We start from the raw sequence: 13,984 nt of genomic DNA, 5'->3' as shown, positions 1-13,984 counted from the left end.
AAATTATTTTCCATCTGGAACTCCTCCTGTCCTTGTCATGAATTAGATGGGGTGGTTTTCAGAGCCTGAGAACGTGCTGAGAAAGCACTTAGCCAAATTTAGCAGATTTGTTGGCATCTGATAGGGCCGTGATACAAATGCTTCTGCTATGGCCATTATTGAAGTGACTTTTAACTTGTTAGTTAGAGAAGTACTCATGGAGTAAAGTGAATCTTCCTCTTTTAGACACTGCTGCCACACACACAGTTTGGTATGACTGAATCAAGTGATTTAAGATTATACTGCACTTGTAATGCTACCAAACTGATTTGTTAGACTTAGAGTTTAGATAATGGGGAATTTGATAAATGTTCTTGCATACTCAAAGGGCAATTATAGAGAGAGTAGAGATGGGTCTCTGGCTATAGGGGACAGGACTAGAAGCAGTGACCTTAACCTGCAACAAAGGAAATTTAGTTTGAAAATTAGGAGGAACTTTCTCACTGTGAGCTAGTCAAGCATTGAAACAGGCTACATAGAGAAGATGTGGAGTCTGCATGCCTGGAAATATGCAAGGGCAGGTTAGATACATTTGACTGGGATGGTTTAGTCAGGGATCATCCTGCCTTGAGCAGGAATTGGACTAGATCAGTGGTGCTCAACCTTTTTCTTTGGCAGGCCATGGGCAGTGCCGGTCCGTCCAAAGGCCAGATGTGTCCAGTGGCCCTCTTCTGGCATCTACGGCAGGTGTGGCAGGGCCCCATCCAGGCATGTAGAGAGGGCAGGGGGCAGCCTGGCTCGATACAGCCCTGCATCGGGGGGGGCATGGTCCAGAAAGGGAGCATGGCCCAGCTTTGACCCCAGCCCAGTGGCACAGAGAGAAGGGGGCATGACCTAGCCCAGATTTGGCTGTGCTGGTGGAGGGGATATGGGAATTTGGCAGCAGGGGAGGGTGGCCACTGTTGTCCCACTGCCAAATTTTCCTATCCATGGGAGCCCCACGGGCCAGATGCAATGGCTTCTCAGGCCTCATTTGGCCTGTGGGCCAGAGGTTAAAACACCCCTGGACTAGATTATCTTATGAGGTCCCTTCCAGACCTGTATTCCTATGATACTAAGGTGATCTGTATTTATGATTATTCTGCCTCCCTTGTAATTGAGATCTGTCCTTTGCTTTTGTCATTAGGCCTGTCTAATAGGTTTGAGAGATTTGAGAGCTATCGGAGATATGTGGGACAAAGGGAACTTTGTTGCTTTGGGGATAGTCTAATTTTGTTTTCATGACTTTGTCAGAGGCAGCTGGAACCTTGGAAAAGTACACCTTTTATAAATCAGTAGTAATTTTTAGGCAGTTGCAAATGTACTGGGGGAGGAGGCCTGGGACTCTGCACTTATCACTGGATGTGTCTACATGAGACACCTTACTGTGCGGTAGAATCATAGAACTGGAAAGGACCTGTAAAATCGTTAAGTGTGGTCCCCTGCTGTGGGCAGGAAGTTATTGGGCTCAGACGAGCTGGAAAAGGTGCCTGTCTAGCCTCATTTTGAACGCTTCCAAGGAGGGTGACTGCACCACCTCTGCTGGGGGGGGTGTTTCAGATTCTGGCGACCCTTGCAGAAAAAAAGTTTTTTCTTATGTCTAAACTTGATAGACTTATCTACTGCGCAGTAAAGTGTCACTGACTATACATATGCACATTTACTGCACAGTAAATTAATCTATTGGGCAGTTAGTTACTGCCCATGAATACAGGTAGTAAACTAACTGGGCAGTAGATACCATTGCATGTGTAGACACTGGGCGGGAGGAAATTTGCTCCCAGTCAGCCCTTATACTAGGAGGCCACAGGAGACTGGGAATTCCCCCTGTCCTGGCACTACTCAGCTCCCAGCTCCCTCAGGAGGTGAGAGCCATGCAGCACCAGGATGGCTTAGCTCTCTGAACCCTCCTCCACGTCCCCCACCTCCACCCTGTTCTGGCACTGCTCAGCTGCCGGCTCCCTACAGGAACTCCCTGCTTCCCTGCACAACCTGGAGCTGGCTGGGAACTGTTCCGTTTTGGGGCAGGTCCCAGCCAGCTCTGGGCTGTCCACCATGAAACTGGCTGGGACCTGCCCCAAAATGGGACAGTTCCTGGCCAGCTCCAGGCTGCACAGCGAAGCTCTGCTGGGCCCAGGGCTTGTCCCCATGATGCGTATGGGGCCAGGAGACAGCTGCCACTGCAGCTGGCAGAGGTCTCCTGGCCCCATGCACATGGGGACCAGCCCTGTGCTCCCTGCTAGCCCCCAGGCTGGCACCCTGGGGAAGCCTGGAGCAGCCCCTGTCTGATGCAGGGGGGCAAAGCAGGGTGGGAGCAAGTCCCTTCACAAGAGGGAGCACATGTAGATATGTTCCTGGGTAGGCTTACTGCACAGTATTTTTACTGTGCAGTAAACTTACTTTGAATTAATAACGTGTAGATGCTCCCATTTTAGTACAACTGTCAAGAGAACAATTCTTGGCAGGGCTTGTTTTTTTTTTACAGCTACATGGCCAATATATTTGCTATAGACTTTACACTATGACATCTTAGCTTTCTTTTGCTAAAAAAAAAAAGTTTAGCACATCCTTGCCAAGAAAACCTACTAGAAGTAAACTGATGCAGCATTGTCCTTGTGCTTCCCATAACCTGAAACAATAACTCAGAGATGTGAGCTTCTCTGTTTACTTCAGTGGAGCATTCTCTCTGAAAGGTGAAGATGAGAGTTTAAAGGTCAACATTAAAACTGATTGTACTCATTTAAATATTCAGCTAATGGTCTTAGCTAGCATTGGTGGATGCAGAAGCAAGGTAATAGATTAGGCCAGGGGTTGGCAACTGATAGCCTGTGGGCCAGATCCAGCCTGCAGCACTATTCAATCCAGCCTGCAGAGATGGGCCTTTAGCAGCATTTGGTAGCTGAGGGCTTCAGCACAGGGGTTTCCTCTTGCCATTGTAGGGACAAGCTGATGGACAGGTCCTAGTGCACTCACCTCTGACCTGGGATGGGTCTTTCTAGTGTGTAGCTGAAAAGGGTTTCCTACCACTAGGACAGGCAGCTAGTTACTAGGCATCTATCGCAGGGATCAGCAAAGTTTTTCAATAAGGGGCTGCTTTAACAGAGCTTAGCTCTTAATGCAGGCAGCTACCACTGAGGCTTGTGCCAGTGCAGCTGTTATTACCGTTACCTACTCTCTGCCCACCTGGGACCTTCAGAGAGTATGTTGGCAGCCCAGGGTGCCAGGACCTTCAAAGAGCATGTCTGCAGCTCCAGGCATCCAGGCTGTGAGTGTCTACCCTAGGAACACCCAGACCTTCAGAGGACTCACCAGAACTTGGGTGGTGGTCACGGACAGTCCTAGGACCTTAAAAGAGCATGCATGCAACCCCAGTACTCCCACAGCTCAGGAGCCTGGACCGACACTGCCTGTTGACTGCTGCAGCATGGGTTGGGTTGGAAGTGGCATCAGTTGACATGTAAGTGACTACTGGTGATCAGCGGACCTGCTCTTGGGTAGCAGGCACACAGGGACCTTCAAAGCATGCACCCACAGCCCAGGAATGCTGGGATCTTCAAAGGGCACACATTAACCGTGGGAGCCAGGACACTGCTGAATGGCACTCCACCCCTGGGCTTGTGGGTGTGCTGAGAGAGCAACCTGAAGGAACAGCGACACTGGTTTTCCTGACCGGGCACAACTGCCAGTGTCAGAAAGGGCAGCTTGCCTACCTCCCTGATAACTTGCTTCTTAGCAAACTGCCATGGAGCCATCTGCTTTCCCTACCTCCCCTTGGAGGGGGAGAAGAAGAGCAGAGCGCAGTGGAATTATGGGAGTCTTTCTACCTGGCCAGATGTTAATATTTTTTTTGGCAGGACAAAAAAGTTCCTCTTTAAAGAGCAACCTCCTTGTCACAGAGCTATCATTTTCATTGGAAGACCCCTCATTTTTACTCAGAGACAAATTTCTTTAATGCCTGGCATGTTACCGTTTGTTGAAACTCACATACGTCTCATGACAAATGTAAGTCTTAATGACTTCAAACAGGGATAGCATGAATGGCTCTTTCCATTTGGTTGGCCCTTTTTGTCATAAATTTGTCTGTTTTCTAATTTACAGCTTTTTTAAATGATTGTATCATTTCAGTATAAACAATTTGGGAAGGGGGTGGAGAGGGATGAGATAGAAGCATAGGGAGGAGAAAGCAACTGAGGAAGCCTGCCATCAGATCTCCAAGAGATTGTCTGCATTAAGAAGTTTACTGGAATAGCTATGCAGAAAATGTCCTTATACAGACAAGCCTTAAAGGAGGGAATGCAAAAGATGTTGGGGAAATGGAACCTAGAATTAGTGTAAGGATTAAACTGTTTAATTGTATAAGGTTTTGCTTTCTAATGTCACCTCTTAGTTATGATGGTATGGAATCCTTTGAAATCCTGATATTTTATTGGTGATTTAGTCATTTATGTAGATAACTTTTTTTTAACTACAGACAGGGTTGATAATGTTGGGTGTGAAATCTTACTTGCCATATTTATTTCTTTTAGCAAAAACAACAATTCTTCTCTCCAGAATTTTAAAAAATGCCACTCACCTTGTCATGAACTTGAAGGAACAACAAATGTGCGGAGGAGGAAAATAGAATGGTCAAGGACATAGTCTGAACTCAAACTACCAACATTTTTTATAAACAATATGGACTGTTTTAAATAACTATAGCCTTGACTTAATTTTAATTTCATTTAATTCTAAGTGTTCCCCCCCTCCCAAAGTATGTTATTCTAAATTGGCAAGTTGACCGAATATTTTAGTTTGATTTGTTTTATGCTAAGAATCTGTTTGTTGTTTTGGTACAGTGAAAACAAAATGAAATTTCCATCTGCTGCAACCCCTGTATGTGGTACGTTTGACAAGTTGAGAGTTCTGACACTTAATCGAACTGGAGTAACATGGGTGGAGGTAATAAATATTTGACTTCTACAAGTAAACAGAAATTACTTCCTGAGTCATTTGGTTTCCTCATTAAATTAAGCATAGTGAAGATTTGTACACTAGACCAGTTGTTCTCAACCTTTTTGTACCAGGACCCGTTTGTAAACATCAGTGGCCAGTCCAGACCCCAGTGCCCCTTACTCCCAACCTTGCCCCCAGGCCTCAGCCCCCCGTGTGTAGAGTGGGGGGCGGGGAGGGAGTGTGTGGTACATGGGGAGGCCCCAAGCAGCCCTTGCAGGCTGAAACTATGCCAGCCTGATAGGGCAAAGCCACAGTCAGTTTCCCATGGTTTTTTTCCTTTAAAGGAGAATCCATTTTTAAAGTTTGTTGATCCATTTTTTAAGTTTGTTCACAACCCTTTCATATATTCTTGTGACCCACTTTTGGGTAGGGACCCACGGGTTGAGAAATGCTGTGTTAGACCACATAGTCTTCCAAAACAAAGTCTGGTCTGTGTTACAAAAGTTGTGCCACTTCAACTGTAGCTCAAACCTCTGACATAAACACAGTTAATCTTCACTTACACAGGCAGCTTGCCAAATTAACTGAAGCCAATGTATAGATTCATAGATGCTAGTGTTGGAAGGGACCTCAATGGAGCATTGAGTCCAACTCCCTGCCAGTGGCAGGAAAAAGTGCTGGGGTCATGCAACCCCAGCCAGGTGCTTGTCCAGTCTCCTCTTGAAGACCCCCAAGGTAAGGGAGAGCACTACTTCCCTTGGAATCCTATTCCATATTCTGGCAACCCTAACTGTGAAGAATTTCAACCTAAATCTCCCCATCAGCTTGTGGCCTTTGTTCCTGGTTATTCCAAAGGGTGCTATGGTAAACAGAGCATCTCCTATTCCGTGCTGCCCCCCCCCGTGAATTTGTATACTGCCGAAAGATCCCCCTTCAGCCTTCTCTTGCAGAGGCTGAAAAGGTCCAGGTCCCTCAGCCTTTCCTCATAGGGCCTTCTCTGCAGGCCTCTAACCATACCAGTAGCCATCCTCTGGACCCTCTCAAGGTTGTCCACATCCTTCTTGAATTGTGGTGCCCAGCATTGGACATAGTACTCCAGCTGTGGCCTGCCCACATCTTTTGAGGTCGATAGCGACCTGTCCACAGCCACTCTCTGGGCACGCCCCTTTAGCCAATTTGCCACCCACGTGACTGTGTAATCATCTATGGCACAGCCATTCAATTTGCTTATAAGAATAGGATAGGATACCATGTCAAAGGCCTTCTTAAAGTCCAAGTAGATGACATCTACCTCGACTCCTGCATCTAAGCATTTTGTAACCTGGTCATAGAAGGAAACAAGGTTAGTCAGGCTGGATTTACCTGCTATGAACCCATGCTGGTTGCCCTTTAGCATTTATTTTACTTGCTGGACTCCTACAAATGTGATCCTTGATAATTTTTTCAAGGGTTATTTTTTCAAGGGATAACTTTTTCAACTGTAGTCAGGTTTAACCTGTATTTCATGGTGCCTCCATTAGCAGTTTGTGGCAAAATACATTGATTCTTTTTAAAGTTTTATTTGCACTGGTGCATCTTTTCAATAAAGATGAGCTTTAAAAGCAAAATAAAAAATGCTGTGTGTACATTGATTGTTCAAAGCCACTTTTATGTGACTGTTTGAGATGCTTTGATCGTTTCATTCCCTATGAAGTATAGTTCACTTTCACAGTAGGCATTTAATATAGCTTTGTTTATAAAGGAGCTGGTAAATGTCCAGTCACTTCTGTGGTGGCTCCTGCTTGTTTGAAACTCTTGACACAGAAAAGTGACTTGAACATCTGAGTGTTCTCCCTCACTAATAAGTCTTCCTTCACACCTTGCTTACATTTTCCTCATATATACATGGCATAAAAGTCTCCTATTTTCTGTCCAGTGTTACATAGTGGGGGACTTACAAAACTGAAAGTCCCTCACTGTCCACCCCTTATTTGGATTGTTCAGCACCTTACCCTCCCTTTGTCATCTACACTTAGTGTTGTTTGCACGAACCTTGAAAGTTTCACTTCCATTTCATTTAAGAAGTAGGACTGAAAGGAGCCTTCTGGGCCGTTAAGTCCTGTCCCCTTTATAGATAACCCATATCCAGAAATGTGCATAAGAACACTGTTGCCATCTCTCTCATGTACCACATCCACAAAGTGCTAAATAAAAAACCCTACACCACAGCACAGATAAAGAACTAGGAGAACAAGGACACCTGCAGCACTTTGCCACAGCAACAGCAGGAAATTAAGTTAAAATATGTTAGGAGGTTCCTAAAAAAAAAGACCCTCCCCTGCACTGCAGATGAAGGCAAATAAAACCTCCACCATCCTTGTAAGTCTGACTCAGAAAAATTCTTTCACGACTCCAAACTTGGTAATGAATATCTGGTAAGAATCAGACTTAACATATAAGTACCTGAGAATGTGTTGGTACCTTAGGAACACCAGTACATCACAGTCAAATTTCTACATCTCATTGTGGCCAATGTCCAATGCTTTAGAAGAGAGCAAACCCCTAGCCCCTACAAAGGACTATCAAAAATCCTAGATTTTCAGATTAAAATCATTCCACATAGAGATTAAAGTTTCTTTTTTGGTCCCTTCATGGGCAATACCAGATATGGAAATCCTGGTATAACATGCTCAGATTATTGCACCAAAAACATACTTTTCCTACTCTACTGTCTCTTCTGTAAACCTTGTTGAGCTTCATCTTAAAGCAAGTCAGTTTCCTTACCCTTATTTTTGGAGGGTTATTTTAGAACTTGATATCTTCAATGTTTAGAAGTCTGCTTCTATTATCCATCTAGATTTGTTTGTGACCAGTTTATATCCATTCAATCCTATCCTGGTATTGTTATTTAACTTGCTTTCATGCTATTTACCCCACAGATATTTTTATAAGGAGCAGTTACATTTCCTCTCAGCCTTCATTTTGCTTTTGCTTAACAGGATAAGCTCTCTTGCTCTTTTTTTCATAAGTTGTGTTCCCCTAATTACCCTAGTGGCCCTTCTCTGGACCTGCTCAGATCTGAATTAATCTTTTCGAATATAGGTGAGAACTGCACATAATATTCCAGATTGAGTCTTACCAATTTCTTCTTATAGTAGCACTAGTATTTTCCAGTCTTTACTAAAAATACCCAAACTAATATGTTTGAGGATTTCAGTAGTCTGACTGTTGGCTGCATGTACTTATGGCTCATGGGTATACAACAATAGACCAGGAGAGCCAGTTCCCTCTTCCTCCATTGACTCCAGTCTGTGAGCCCTATAGCAGACGGCCTTGTCATTAGTTCCTAAATATTTGAGTTTGCACTTTATATTATTAAACTTCTCGCCATTTCTGTCACTTTCTTCCAGAAGGCTATCTAATTTGCCCTGCCTGATAATCAGACCCTCCTCTCTATTGCCAATGCCTCACTGACCTAGCATTTGCAAATTTCATAAATGCATATTTAGTTTCTGCACCAGGGTCACTCATGAAAATGTTAAACAGGATGATCCCAAGATCAGTCCTGAGGAACTTCACCAGGCGTGCTCCAATCTGATCCATTCCTTTCAACTTAACCAATTGTAATTGCCATTTTGTTAAGTGATATCTGCAGTGTATTGTATGCAGCAGCAAGAATGGAAGAGCGAGTGTGGTTTTTGTGGTTTTGTTCTGTGTTTATCTGTACACTAGCCAATAAGCAATCAGCTGGATGCAGATGCATCTCTCTCACTACCAGTAGGATTAGTACTAGAATAGATAAAGACCCTAGGTGATTTTAACTACATACTTGTAAACCTTCTCAGAGCAAGTCTGTACATCATGATGCTTAAAACACTGGCAGCTATCAGCAGCTTTCCTCTTTGCTAGTGGTAGCAGTGAAGGGGATTTTTAGCAAAGATTTTCTCATACAGACAAAAGTTATTTCTGGGTGACTGACTTTTAAAGAGAACCCCCAGGTTAGCAAGAGCAGTTTAGAATTGTCTTGCTTTTCCTGTGAGGCTCAGCTCCAGCTCACCAGCTCTCCTTGGGTGGAAAAGGTATTTTAAGGTCTGAATGCTTCTTTATACAGTCAGGCTAGTAGAATAATGCACTCCCATTTTAAACAACAGTTCAATACAAGCTTGCACTTGAAAGTGGCTTTTCCACCTGTGGGGGATGGATGAGCTGGGTAGTCAGACAAAGGGAGAAAGACGAGTTGAAATTGGTCCTGGCTGCCGCTTCAGCAGTGCTTTGTGTTGAAGCACCTTAAAGATGTTACTGCAAAAGCTGCATTAGGAATAATGGTGAAAATGCAACCTATTTTGGAATAGAAAGCAAAAAAAAAGCCTATGACCCAGGTAGCCAGAAAATCTTACAGTTTGCAACTGGGCTCCTTGAGAATGTGAAGAGGGGTATGAAAATGCTGGAAATATTTTTATTTAATGTGAAAAGTACTTGAAAGGTGAAAAGTTATTCAAAATAGCATACAACGTAACCATCTCTACACCATAAGAACACAAGAAATAGAACTGTTTGTAATTTTTTCTGTTTTTCTCATACCTACATTTTGAACTGTTTTTCATAGTAGAAGGATACACTTTTTATAAAACAGCTTTTCTAAATAAAGGAACCTTGAAATATCCATATTCTGGCAGTTTCAGTGCACTGAAGGTTGTGTTTTATTGGCCCATTAAATACACCACTTGGGGGTCTAAATACATCTGAGATTTGTATTAACAGATCACTGAAACCAAATTGTGTCCAAGCACTGCCTTAGTTCCTTATGGACATTTGATTAAAGTAGAACATATAATTTTCAGCCAGAAAAAAATGTAAAATAGCTTACAGCCAGATGCCAGTGAAATGCAAGCATCACTGGTGCATTTGAAAGTCAAGTGATTCACAGTTACGGTTCTACAAACAACCCTAATGCTCACTCCATATTTTTGTCTTATTTCATCTGTTATGGTTGGTTGAGAATCGGAATAGGATTACAAGTATGTGACTCATCATCAATGATATGTAGTCTGAAAGGTAACTGAGGTGGTTTAGTTTCTCAAAGGGAACGAGACAGTGTTGTACCTTGGCGGCAAAAATAGGTGAGATATAGTGGCATTTCTTCCTGTAGTTTGGGCACCTGAGGGAAAGCTGCTCTTTGAGCTGGTAGATGATGTGATGTGCAGAGTGCAGATGTGTACTTATAATACAGTAGTGAGTTATATTTGGGGCCTGAATAACCTAAACCAAGAATCATGTAACCAGTATACCCGCAACTTTGCGGGCTCTTGTTCTTAACATTTTTATTGTACGTTATGTATAATAAAATGTAATTTCAGGTTTGTAGTACTTACTGGAAACATGGATGATGGAGAGCTTGAGTCTAATAAACACTGGTGTTTATTAGAACTTGTAGTTAAAAAGTTATTTAGGAGTTTTCTATTAACATCTTTAACTTCCTCCTAAATTCTTTTTTTTTATATAGTTTTGTTTTGTTAAGTTTTTACTGATTTGTGTTTCTTCTACATGTGACCTTGCCATAGGTTACTTTTTGCAGTCAGTGTAAGCATAAATAATATAAAATTTGAACCAAATCCTTCTTGGCTGAGTGCATAGGTTCCTTGAACAGACAAGGTTCTTTGGGTGAATCTGATATCTTTTATTAGACCAACTTAAATGGCTGAAAAACAATTATTAAGCAAGCTTTCGGGTTCTAAAGCCCTTCGTCAGGCTAAGGAAGTTTCAACAGTTGGTGTGCGCTCTTCCTGAATGGAAGAAGCCAGAGGCTGGTCTGGTATGCATACAAGATGGGTTCCTTGAATGAGTGTGTCACTTAGGATTTTCAGACACCAAGCAATGCACTGACTGGCTGCACTCTATGAACTTGCATACTTTCACTTGGGAAACCTACTAACTGCTGGGCAGTCACCTGTCAGTGAAGCTTTTAAGCTGTGCCTGATCTGTGACAATGTTTATAAAGTTTGTCTGTCCTTGTGTAACGTGCAGAGGTTCAAAAATCACTATGTATAAACTAAAACGTTGCAGTTTTCGCAGAATAGTCCTGCATGGGAGCCTGTCTAGCACTATGGGGTAAAATACACATGAAATGTTTATGGCACTGGTTTTCAAACTGTTCTGCAGAACCTCAAGGGTCAGTGATAGAGCATCAGGAGTTCCTCAAAGAGGCTGGGGGTTATGGTAGAGGGGGCCAGGAGGTGGTACACCACTGTTACCAGGCCAGGTCCCCTGGTTTTATGTCAGCTCACATGGCTTGTGGAAACAGGGATTAGGGGTTCCACAGCAGAAGTGATTTGAAAGCGTTCTTTGACTTTAGGAAGTTTGAAAACCAGTGGCTTGGGGGCTATCAGTTTAAGAGGGCTATATACAAAACCACAGAAAACTTTCATTGGCCTCTATTCCACCCAGGAGAGCGCACACAGCACCAGCAGACTCTCCCTATATCTGAAGAAGACCGTCCACCCAAAAGCTTGCAAAGAACAATTTTTCCAACTATTTAACTATTACTTAGTTTAATAAAAGAAATCATATTTACCCAAAGAACCTGGCTGCCTGTGTTCTTAGACCAACATGGCTATACCCAACACCTTTAAAATCCAACGTATTGGTCTGTAAACAGATGTCTCATATGAGGCAATTCGGATTGATCCAACTCAAAACCTGGGACAAAAGAGGAGCTGCAAAGCCCTTTACACACACAGCCCTTTCCAGCTGCATTGTTGTTCAATGCCAGGGCGAGCACATAGCCTGATAGGTTTGTCCCTCAAATGATTGGCAATTAAACCACTTTTAACTTATACAGCATTATGGTAGGAGTGTTAGCAGATTTTATCTTGCATACTTCCCTTGTATATAAAGTGGGACAAAGGACTGGTTCTCTGTAGGATCTTGAAAGAAAAGGCTTTCTCTTGGGGAAATATGCAGCCTCTATTTACACCCTTAGAAGCAAGTTAATCTTAGTGGTCTTTACCAAATTGTGCATTCTTTGAATCAGACATGAAATTTCAGGTAAAAAGCAGTGACTCAAAGCAAGAGAGGGGTACATTACTATATAATTTTAAAATTAGAATAGGAACATTGTCAGTTTTGAAGTACAGACCCAGTATAGTTCAGTAATGTTGGGTTTTCTGGCTGTGCAAAGTGCTGCTGACTTCTTCCATCCACAGTCAACAGATCCAAAATCATACTGTCATCACTGTTGAGATGGGGGAGCCATCGAAATTGGAAGTCTTGCAGATCACTTATTTGTAAGAGCTACAGTTTGTTTTGAATGTGTCTTATGCCTATCTGAAGCACACATTCGAGTACAAATGCTGTTACCTTTATTCTATACTAAATTAAGTTTTCCTATTAGGTTCTTCTGTGTGCTCCAGGGTGGCCAGCACTTGAAGAATTGTACCTTGCATCTAATGATATTACAGTTTTAGAAAGGTATGAGGTTCAGCTTAAATGCTGAAGTCATCATTTTATGATTGTTATACTGTGTACATAAGGATATGATGTCTGGAAAAAATACTAAACTCAATTCCAGCAGTGCTTGAATTATCATTGCCATGGTAATCTTGTATAATACATCTTTGATATGTTATTTGAGTGGAAACACTTACCTGTGCAAATAGTTATTTCAGTTATGCAAGTGTAAATGAGTGCAAGTGTCTTAAAACAACTCTAAAATGTCGTTATGGTTTTTAATTCTGCAGGCCCACTAATGTTTTACAGACCCTGAAATTGCTAGACCTTTCAAGCAACCAATTAATTGATGGAAATCAGCTGCATCTAATAGCACATCTCCCCAGGTATCTGTTGGAGAACTTCACTGAAAATTCTTTTTCATGTTCCATAAGTGTATTAGTTCATGTATACTTTGTGGACTGAAGTATAATAATATTGACTTAATAAAAAACAAAATTGTACCCCCTCCCTCCAGATTATGTTAAATATTTCAGTTGTGCACCACAAAAGAAAAAAAAAAATCCTTATTTCCACACTTTTATAACTTCTAGTATTAAGACAAAATGAAGGCATGTTTCTACTGCCAATTTCATTTGATTTTTGTAATTTATTTGATTTTTGTTCTCCCATCCCACCCATCATAACAATTCAGAATTGTTCAGACCTTTCCAAGGACAGAGATATATCTTGGAGACATCACTTTCTGCAAGAGGTTGTTCAGCTGAATGTGTAGTAGTTACAACTTTGAGGTAGCATGAAATGCTACTCTGCCTTTGAGCATTCGATTGAAGGAAAAAATTGCTTTCTTTTAAGCAGCATTTAGCTTTGCATCCGTTAAAAATGTGGAGCCAGATTAATTAATAATACTGATAATTAGTAAACTGGTAACTAAACTGATAACCAACCTACCTGCTGGTACTGGTACACTTCTAAAATCACAGTGTATGCAATAAAAGGGTTGACACAAATCATTACATATAAAAAAGACAGTATTTTTACTAAAATGTTTAACAAACATACTTTAAATTTCAGATTAGAAAAACTAATACTTTCAGACACTGGAATTTCTTCTGTACACTTTCCTGATGCTGGATTTGGTATGTAAAGTAAACATTGTGTGTTACATTTCCATATTTTAGAAGACTTTAAATTGTCGTCATTATCTTGTAAATTTATTCCCTTTTTCCTAGGGTGCAAGACAAAAATGTTTCCTTCGCTGAAACATCTTGTAGTAGATAACAACAAAATATCACAGGTAAGTAAGACTATAATGCCTTTCTTTTTCTTTCTCGCTCGTTTTGTTTTGTTTGTTTAATAAGGAATGGCAAATATACCTTTTGGGTTTACTTTGCTAAATATATACATGACTAGACAATTGTTGATAAGAACTAATGCCCTCAACTATCTATTGTATTTCTTACTTCGGAGAGGTAGAGTATCTTCTTTAATTTCCACCCTGTTAAGCAGACAAATTGTTGCCCAAATTATTACCAGGTACCCAACATAACTCTCCCATTGGTGCATCCAGACGTGCATGGATGTTTGGTTCTCTGGGGACAACTAGCAG

General features: G+C 41.9%; 1 protein-coding gene across 2 annotated transcripts in view; it reads left to right on the top strand.

Annotated features, from left to right (window-relative positions):
* TBCE (tubulin folding cofactor E) overlaps positions 1–13,984 on the top strand; it is a 73,888-nt gene that overhangs the window by 31,803 nt on the left and 28,101 nt on the right. For both annotated transcript variants that reach the window (XR_002099382.1, XM_019526932.1), the window contains exons 7-11: positions 4,854–4,956; positions 12,320–12,396; positions 12,666–12,761; positions 13,450–13,514; positions 13,608–13,672. Coding sequence is in view for 1 of the 2 variants with exons in the window: in XM_019526932.1 (XP_019382477.1) it covers positions 4,854–4,956; positions 12,320–12,396; positions 12,666–12,761; positions 13,450–13,514; positions 13,608–13,672 (406 nt within the window). In the remaining variant the exon portion in view is untranslated. The remainder of the gene's footprint in view (positions 1–4,853; positions 4,957–12,319; positions 12,397–12,665; positions 12,762–13,449; positions 13,515–13,607; positions 13,673–13,984) is intronic.

This window comes from Gavialis gangeticus, unplaced genomic scaffold (assembly GCF_001723915.1).
Source record: "Gavialis gangeticus isolate Ggan-Ray unplaced genomic scaffold, GavGan_comp1, whole genome shotgun sequence".
Lineage (NCBI taxonomy): Eukaryota > Metazoa > Chordata > Crocodylia > Gavialidae > Gavialis > Gavialis gangeticus.
This window is presented reverse-complemented; position numbering and strand designations above follow the sequence as displayed.